Source organism: Penaeus vannamei, chromosome 26 (assembly GCF_042767895.1).
Source record: "Penaeus vannamei isolate JL-2024 chromosome 26, ASM4276789v1, whole genome shotgun sequence".
Taxonomy (NCBI): domain Eukaryota; kingdom Metazoa; phylum Arthropoda; class Malacostraca; order Decapoda; family Penaeidae; genus Penaeus; species Penaeus vannamei.
Window position 1 is genome coordinate 31,592,604 of NC_091574.1, and position 10,000 is coordinate 31,602,603.

At 40.3% G+C, this 10,000-nt stretch overlaps 1 protein-coding gene across 1 annotated transcript in view; it reads right to left on the reverse strand.

Moving 5' to 3' along the window:
* The window catches only part of f (espin protein forked), a 395,866-nt gene extending 390,240 nt beyond the window's left edge, over positions 1–5,626 (reverse strand). Inside the window, exon 1 of the mRNA XM_070140332.1 lies at positions 4,587–5,626. Coding sequence (XP_069996433.1) covers positions 4,587–5,239 — 653 coding nt within the window. The 5' untranslated portion in view covers positions 5,240–5,626. The remainder of the gene's footprint in view (positions 1–4,586) is intronic.
* Positions 5,627–10,000: the final 4,374 nt, after the last annotated feature.

Consider the following 10,000-nt stretch of genomic DNA (forward strand, 5'->3'; position numbering starts at 1 on the left):
GTGGGAGAGGGAGGGAAAGATGGAGGGAAGGACGGAGGGAGACGTAGGAGAAAGGCGGGAGAGATAGAGAAGGAAGGAAGGGAGATATGTAGAGAAAGAAAGAGAGAGAAAAATAGATAAAAGAGTGAGTGAATGAATGGATAGATGGATGGATGAGTTAATTAATTAATTAGCGAATTAATTAATGGACGGATGAATTAATTAATTAATTAGATAATGAATGGATGGATGGATGAATAGACAAGTAAATAAAAATAGATGATAAATGGATGAACAGAGGGACGGGGCAGATGAATAAACAAATTAATAAACAAACAAATAAATCAATAAACATCGGTAGGTAAGTCAGTGAATAAGAAAGAAGGCGAAAAAAAATATTAGCTCGGTCCGCCTCAATAAAAAGACTGATTTTTAGAATGAAAACGAAAATACGAAAATATATCCTGAATTTTATCTTATCTTGAAAGCGTCTTCAAGTCTTGGTATTAACACCATTCACATTAAACCAAAGGAAATTCCTGAAAACGGATTAACCTTCTCGTCCATCTATCTTCTATCAAAATATACGAAATATTCATTTAACTATATATATTAAATTCAAATTGTTGAAAATTTGGATTACTGAAAACGAATTAAGCTTCTCATCCATCTATCTTATATCAAAATATAGCAAATATTCATTTTATCTATATATATTAAATTCAAATTGTTAAAAAATTGGATTAAAGTTTGTCATCTATCTTATATCAAAATATAGCAAATATTCATCTTATCTACATATACTAAATTCAAACTGTTGAAAATTTGGATCAAATTTTGGTCAAACTCGAACGCAAAACCTACACTTTACATCCCAAATGCAACCCACTTTTTCCTCACCCAGATCATTTCTTACGACCTCCATCACATCACTTTCCATTTCATCCTTAAACTGAATCTCTCTCTTTTTTGTACGGTTAAATTTCTATATATATATCGTCAAGTAGCATAAAAAAAATCCGATCATCTATTTGTTACAATTAAGTAGGATAAAAATGAATCTCTCTCTTTTTTTGTACGATTAAATTTCTATATATATCGTCATGTAGGATAAAAAAAAAACGATCACCTATTAGTTACACTCAAGTAGGATAAAAATGAATCTCTCTCTTTTTTGTACGTTTAAATTTCTATATATATCGTCAAGTAGGATTTTTAAAAAATACGATCACCTATTAGTTACACTCAAGTAGGATAAAAAAAAAAAAATCAATTAAATTCTATATATCGTCAAGTAGGATTTTTTAAAATATGATCTATTTGTTACACTCAAGTAGGATAAAACAATAAATAAATAAGCTCTATATATCGTCAAGTAGGATTTTGTTTAATCCGATCACCTATTAGTTACACTCTAGTAGGATAAGAAAAAAATCATCAATTAAGCTGCTAGTTACACGTGTGTTCAACGGTAAGTAAAACTGTGATCCAATGTTAACTGTTCTATCATGTTCACTCAACAAAGCCATCAACACGCGTTCGGACAACGGTTAAACGGATTCGATCACGGTATCTTTTCTTTATTATCTAATACGCAATATTTGTTCCTATCTATTTTTCTATCTACTAAGTTATCTATCTGTCTGTCTACTAAGTTATATATCTGTCTATCTACTAAGCTATCTATCTGTCTATCTACTAAGCTATCTATCTGTCTATCTACTAAGCTATCTATTTGTCTATCTACTAAGCTATCTGTCTGTCTATCTGCTAAGCTATATATCTGTCTATCTACTAAGCTATCTATCTGTCTATCTACTAAGCTATCTATCTGTCTATCTACTGAGCTATCTATCTGTCTATCTACTAAGCTATCTATCTGTCTATCTACTAAGCTGTCTATCTGTCTATCTACTAAGCTATCTATCTGCCTATCTACTAAGCTATCTATCTGTCTATCTACTAAGCTATCTATCTGTCTATCTACTAAGCTATCTATCTGTCTATCTACTAAGCTATCTATCTGTCTATCTACTAAGCTATCTATCTGTCTATCTACTAAGCTATCTATCTGTCTATCTACTAAGCTATCTATCTGTCTATCTACTAAGCTATCTATCTGTCTATATGCTAAGCTATATATCTGTCTATCTACTAAGCTATCTATCTGTCTATCTACTAAGCTATCTATCTGTCTATCTACTAAGCTATTTATCTGTCTATCTACTAAGCTATCTATCTGTCTATCTACTAAGCTATCTGTCTATCTACTAAGCTATCTACCTGTCTATCTACTAAGCTATCTGTCTGTCTATCTACTAAGCTATCTATCTGTCTATCTACTAAGCTATCTATCTGTCTATCTACTAAGCTATCTATCTGTCTATCTACTAAGCTATCTATCTGTCTATCTACTAAGCTATCTACCTGTCTATCTACTAAGCTATCTATCTGTCTATCTACTAAGCTATCTGTCTATCTACTAAGCTATCTACCTGTCTATCTACTAAGCTATCTATCTGTCTATCTACTAAGCTATCTATCTGTCTATCTACTAAGCTATCTATCTGTCTATCTACTAAGCTATCTATCTGTCTATCTACTAAGCTATCTACCTGTCTATCTACCTTACCTCTCAACCCATGTCTCTAAAAATCTAAAAATAAACAGATTATTCAACCAAAAGATCTGTCAATATATCTAATCACTACATATAGTGGAAGAGAAAGAGAAAAAAAAAACAGAAGAAAAAAATTAAGTAGAAGTAAGAAGAGATAGAAGAAGAAAAAGAACAAGAAAGAAAGAAAATAAACAAAGAGAAAGAGAAGGAAGCAAAACTATCTATTTACCTCCCTGGATTATCTATCAACCTATATATGTAACTTCCTACTCCCAGTCTCCGTCTAAGAATGTACAATTCATGCATGTTCTTAAGTATGTCTGGGCAGGTTAACGTGTATATGACCCTAAAACCGGTTGTTCGCTAAACCAACGCGCTTTTCCTTTCGTTTTCACTCTTAGCTCAAAAGAATATTGGCTAAGAATAGAATTTATGGATGGTTTAATGACTTCGATTTATTTCTGTCGTATTGTATGAACTGTGCATGAATTTGAAATGAAAAGAATGAGCAAAACAATCGATATATGTGTTTTTGTTTTCTGGTTTGCTGTTTTGTATGAGTAAAAATGTCCATAATGTATTTGTTTTCCTGTTTGTTGTTTTGTAATAAGAATAGAAAAAAAAACTCAGGATGCACTTTCCCTTGAGACAGACAATCAATCCATCAAAGGGCTTATGAATCCGTCTTCCATTAGACCTTATAAGAAAAGTCTGCTTCTGCGACGCAAGCAAACGCGATCTAAACCTTGTGTGACATTATAGACACCTTAAAAACAATAAGTGATTAGGTTTCGAAAAAAAGAGCATCGCGATCCGATCATGAAATGGCATTTAATTCTATTCAGATGGGATCGAATGCCATGGGATCTATGAACACATTCACGTAACTGTATCGCCTCAGATGCGTTAGGGAGAGAGGGAATCCTATGACGTCAGAGCTCCCCATCCCCCTCGCCCCCCCCCCGTCCCCCTCTTCCCCGGCATCCACTATATCCGCGTATTTTTTCTTGTTTTTCTTTTTTTTTTTTTTTTTTTTGCTTTTTGTCTTATCTATGATTGTCTTTTCCTGTTTTCATATTTTATCGATTGTTTCTCTATCATCTTTTTGTCTTGCTCCAATATTCTTTTGAATATATCATATATTCTAGTTTATTTCTTTCAATTCTTTATCGTCTTTTTCCCACTTCTTGTCCAATCTGGAACACCATTATCTCCATTATACATGCCCATACATACAAAACATACAAATTCATGTACAAAGACAATTTACACGCACGCACGCAAGCTTCAATGGGAAAAATATAATACATTTTATATAAAGACACAAATTAAACTCAGGGCAAGCATAACATTAAGCAATTTCATGATATCTTAACAGCTTCTGCAACCTTTCTTCCCTGGAAAATTGAATCTGAAATTGATTTAAATGATAAGCAAGATTATCCTGATGATTTTTTTTTTTCCTTTCAAACTTCTTGTCGAAACTGTTATCAGTGAAGCTATCGTTTGAGTCATATGAAGAAGGCAGGAAGATAGTAGTAAACCAAGCGTCTTATTCCCTGTGACATGTCGTGTGTAAATATCATCATTAGAGACAGAAGCGGTAGTTGCTTAGAGACCGACAATTGATATATAATCTACACTGATTTAAGAGCACAGGTAAGACACTGGTAAAAACAAATCCCAGATAACAAAAGAGAAAAGAAGAAATATATATATATATATATATATATATATATATATATATATATATATATATATATATATATATATATATATATATACATATATACATGTATGTATTAACCTTTGGGCCTTTCGTTGCATACCACTGCCTATTGGCCGTTTACGACCCCGCAACACCATATCATGTTAACAATGTCGGATTTCATAATTTTTTCACGCCCGGCTGGTTATACGAGTCGCCTCGTTCGCTGCGCTTGCATCTGGATTACCTGGCTTCACCGGGGACGAGAGGAGCGCCTACCTGTCTGTCTCTGGCATCTGCGTGGCGGCGGTGCTGGAGACGGCGTGCTCGGGCAGCCCCGTGGTGCTGGTGCTCTTCGTGAGCCCCTGGGAGGTCTTCAGGAGCTTGCTCTTGGAGACTCTCTCCTCCTCCTCCTTCTGGATCTCGATCAGCCTCTTGCGGTACTTGTTGAGGAAGCTGCACCTGTTGATGGTGCCGTCGCAGCGGCCGCCGTCGCCCTCGAAGGCGCGGTTGTCGGTGCCCATCGCCTTCCCGTCGGACTCGATCTCGATGAAGCTCACCACGCGGACCTCCTCCTTGGAGTCCTTGTCGCAGCACTTGGCGTCGTCGCACTTGCACGTGCACACGCCCTTGCAGTCGTCGGTGCACTGGGTGGACTGCGTCTTGACGCTGCTGTAGGGGGACAGCTTGTCGTCCCAGTCGCCCTCGAGGCCGCACGCGGGGTCCATGCACGTGGAGGAGGACCTGTGGCTGCGCGGCTTGCACTTGTGACACCGCTTCCTGTGGCGCAGCTTCCCGATGGACGAGAACTTGTTGGAGATCTTGGAGCGGCGGATGGAGAGGATCTTGTTGCGGCGGAGATTGAAGCCTTCCTTCTTCTTCTTCTTGACCCGCACCTCCATCTGCAAGCGGAATAGGTCTAGGATGCACATCTTTGCAAGATCTTTGAATCTAATCTACGAGGAAGTCGTTTCACTCCATGTTCATGCTAAATATATTTTAAACAACAAACTCGTTAATGCCAGGAACTAATGTTTGATGTCCACTCACAAAATTTTTGTCACAAACACATGATTATCAAAGTTAAAAAATCACTGCAGTTTCCGTTGGTTGTTCGTAAATTAAAATCCGAGACGTCACACTTGAAGACACAATCACGTGCTATATACGAGTATAGTCGTAAAGGTCGAGTTAGCGTGTGGGTGATGCACTCTACTTAGCCCTTATAAAAGGACCAGTCAGCGCGTGGAGACGGGTTCTGAGCGCGGCAGCAACACGTTCTCTCTCCTTGACGGCTCACGGCACACTAACCGCGCGCTGGACCTATGATCTAGAGTACGTCATGGCGCGCTATCTAAGGTCATCCAGTTACCCGGTGCTGGCTGGCCTGCTCCTTAAGGTCAGCCATTTACTGTCCACTCCCACTCACACCCTGATGCCTTGGAAGACATGACACCTGTTATTAGAACGGACCACACTTGTTTCTGCTGCGAGGCATCCCAGGTGCTCGGTGGAAATTACCATGTCACACCCCTTGCTGTTGGACTGTTTTGCCGAGCCTTTCAACCATGTTAAGGTGGCAGTGTTGCACTTCTTAACATCTGTTTGCGATGTTGCAAAACGCCGTGAATCATTCTTTGCCCTCTTTGCTCAGTTATGTACTTTTATTCAGATGCACGTTTCTGCTCGTGTATTTTGAAACATATTTTGTCATTTCACAGTATTTCCATGGTTGTACATTTTTGTTACTAAACTATTTTAAGGACTTTTTTGCATAGTTATATATATATTAGCACATTCCATTATACCTATACTTCATATACTGATGACTCACAGTGGAAAATACAAAACAGACTTCAAAATAGTTCGTCCCAGCCTGCTTATGGTAATATAGCCCTTCATCCATTTCATCCGGCACCATTTCCCTTTCATATGGAGGAAGAAAAAACAACTCGATAATAAAATCCCCTTGAATACCAGCTGTAGGCTATCGTAACATAAATACAGGTTACTCAGTATATACTTAAAAAAAACAGCCAGCACATTTTCTACTTACGTTTATCTACTTGAATTTATACCCCCCCCCCTAAGAAATTCACCCACGCTAATATAAAATATGTTCAAGGGAATGCATCTATACATTTTAATATGTTTATAAAACATTTGATTTCATTAAACATTCGATAGACTTTTCTCACCCCACTCTGAGTTTCATGTAAAAACGGCGCTTCCCGACGCAGCTCACAGTAGCAGTTCCCCCCCCCCCCCTCCCCCCGGTGGGTCCTGTGGAGGGGCTGGCTGCAGTGAAGCGCCACAGCTATGTTCTTTTTTCTTCTTCACTTCTCTCTCTCTCTCTCTCTTTCTTCCTTTCTGTCTTTCTCTCTCTCTCTCTCTCTCTCTCTCTCTCTCTCTCTCTCTCTCTCTCTCTCTCTCTCTCTCTCTCTCTCTCTCTCTCTCTCTCTCTCTCTCTCTCTCTCTCTCTCACTCTCTCTTTCTCTCCTCCCTCTCTTATTATTTCTCTCGCTCTCCTCTTTCTCACTCTTTCTCTCACTCTACCTCCCTCCCTCCCCCCCATCCTCTCTTTCTTACTTTCTCTCTCCCTCTCACTCACTCTCTCGCTCACTCACTCCATCTCTCTCTCTCTCTCCTCTCTCTCCCTCCCTCTCCCTCTCCCCTTCCCTCTCTCTCTCCCTCCTCCCTCCCCCCCTCCCTCTCTCTCTCCCCCCTCCCTGCCCCCCTCCCTCTCTCTTCCTCCATCTCCCTCTCCATCTCTCTCTCTCTCTCTCTCTCTCTCTCTCTCTCTCTCTCTCTCTCTCTCTCTCTCTCTCTCTCTCTCTCTCTCTCTCTCTCTCCCTCTCCCTCTCCCTCTCCCTCTCCCTCTCCCTCTCCCTCTCCCTCTCCCTCTCCCTCTCTCTGTCTCACTCTCCTTCTCTCTCTCTCTATCTCTATCTCTATCTCTCCCTCTCTCTCTCTCTCTGTCTCTTTCTATCTTTCACTTTCTCTCTCTCTTTCTCTCTCTTTCTCTCTCTCTTTCTCTCTCTCTCTTTCTCTCTCTCTCTTTCTCTCTCCCTCTCTCTCTCCCTCTCTCTCCCTCTCTCTGTCTCTCTCTCTCTCTCTCTCGCTCTCTCTCTCTCTCTCTCTCTCTCTCTCTCTCTCTCTCTCTCTCTCTCTCTCTCTCTCTCTCTCTCCCTCTCTCCCTCTCTCTCTCTCCCTCTCTCCCTCTCTCCCTCTCTCCCTCTCTCCCTCTCTCCCTCTCTCTCTCTCTCTCTCTCTCTTTCTTTCTCTCTCTCTCTTTCTTTCTCTCTCTCTCTTTCTTTCTCTCTCTCTCTTTCCCCTTCATCTCTCTCTCTTTAACGCATGGAACACTAAATGCGTTATCAACTAAATATAAGGAAAAGCCAGGGCCGAGAGCACGCAATGGCCCCTAGGATCTTAAATATCATGTCAATGTTTTCTTTCAAAGAACATGTGTTCTACATAAAATGCACGTTTTTTTAGACCGCTTATAGATGTATTTTCACCATTTATCCATTTCTGACCAGTTCCATTATTACCGATTTGGCCTTCCTTTCAATTAATTTCCTACTTTTACTTCCCATTCCTTAAAAGCACAACCCTGGTTATAATTGCTGTTATCATTACCAAAAGTACCCACTAACGCGATCATTACAACTCCCAAGGACCTTTTCCTGCAAGCAATGGTAAAAGTATAAGCTATTATCACCTGTCTAGCCATTGCATGTTCATAGACGGTAAAATTAAACAGTATTGGTTACCTTCCTTATATATACCTTTCTCCTTTACCAGTTTCCATTGCTTTTCATTTCTGCGTGTATTTATTACCTTTTTTTCGCCTGCTTCTTTAAAATGTTCTTATCACCGTCCTTCATGAATTCACCTTTCACTTCATCTCCCGTAATAAAACCTCTCTTTACTTCCCCCCCTCCCCCACCCTTTCCCCCACCCACATCCCAATGTCCTATGTCTCTACCCACACCCCCGAGCCACCCTTGCCAGTACCCCCCCCTCCATTGTCCCCACCCCTCTCCCCACCCCTACTTCTCGTCCACACTCCTACTGCACCTACATCCATACCCCCAACATACCAATATCCCCTCCCACACATCACTACCCTCACCCCTCCCACCTTTCCCACACTCTACCCTCCCCCCTCACCCCTTACCCACACTTTACCCCCACCCTTCACCCCTTACCCACACTCCACCCCCACCACTCCCCCCTTTCCCACACTCTACCCTCCCCCCCTCACCCCTTTCCCCCACTCTTACCCCACCCCTCACCCCTTTCCCACACTCTACCCCCACCCCTCCCCCCTTACCTACACTCTACCCCCACCCCTCCCCCCTTACCCACACTCTACCCTCCCCCCTCCCCCCTTACCCACACTCTACCCTCCCCCTTCCCCCCTTACCCACACTCTACCTCCACCACTTCCCCCCCAACGTTACCTCTATCCCCACCACCCATTCCTTACCCCTTACCCATGTCTTACCCTTACCCCCCCGCCCTACCCACTCATACCCCACCCGCGTCCAATTCTGTCTAACGACCTGACCACTTATTCTGGCTTCTAACACGACCACTTTACTGCTCTTCCAAGTGATTCTGGTGATCAGCAGCATAATGTCTTGCCTTTCCCTTTAATATCTGTTCGTTAATCTTTATGTGTATTTTTGTTCGTAAACAATCTGCTTGCTGTCATTAGCACTTTCCTCTTAATATTTTTTTTATTTTTGTTTTGTTTACTTTGTTTCTTTCCTTATTTTTCTTCCTCTTCTTCTTTTCTTCTTCTTCTTCTTCTTCTTATTATTATTATTATTATTATTATTATTATTATTTTCTTTTCCTTCCTCTTCTTTTTTCTTATTATGTGTCTTCGTCTCCTCTTCGGTCTCACTTTCTTACAATTTCTCTTTTTCTTTTGCCTTAATCATTCTTCCTATACGTCTCTTTCTTCTCCTCTTCCGTCTCCTTTTCTTACATCTATTTTTCTCTTTCTTTTGTCCCCTCCTTCCTTTGTGGGTTTTTTTTCTCCTCTTGTGATTCCTCCTCGCGTGTTTCTTCCTCCTTTCTTACGTTTCTTTCTCGTCCTTTCTCTTTTTTCTTTTCTTGTGTCTCCTTCTCATACGTCTACTTCTATTACATTTCTCTATTCTTCATATGCGTCTCCTCTTCCTCCTCCTTCCCCTCCTCCTTCTTCTCTATCTCCTATTCCATCTACTTCTTATTCTTCGTTTTCTCTTTGTATCTCTTTCTTCTTCTCTTACATCCCCCCTCCCTCCTTTTCGTCCCCTTACGTCTTCTTTTTTTCTTCTTCTTTTCTCCTTCCGTCTCCCTCTTTCTTCTTATCTCTTCGCTTCTTCCTTTTACAGAATAAACAACTTAACATGACGAAGAAATAATCAAATTCCCTTGTACATATTCGTCTTTTTTATACTAATCTTCTGATTAAATGACACTAATTACTCTAAATCCTTTTAGTACTCCTAAATACTTTTTAATATCCTAAATACTTTAAATATTTATCGGTGAATAGTCTGAAAATACTCACCAGATTTCGACTTATTTTTCCACATGAAGTTTTATCGAGATGTCGTTCTTATCTACAAAATTATTCGCGCTTTCTGTTTAATTTCATTTTCTTCTATCTCACTTTTCCATTTATATATTTA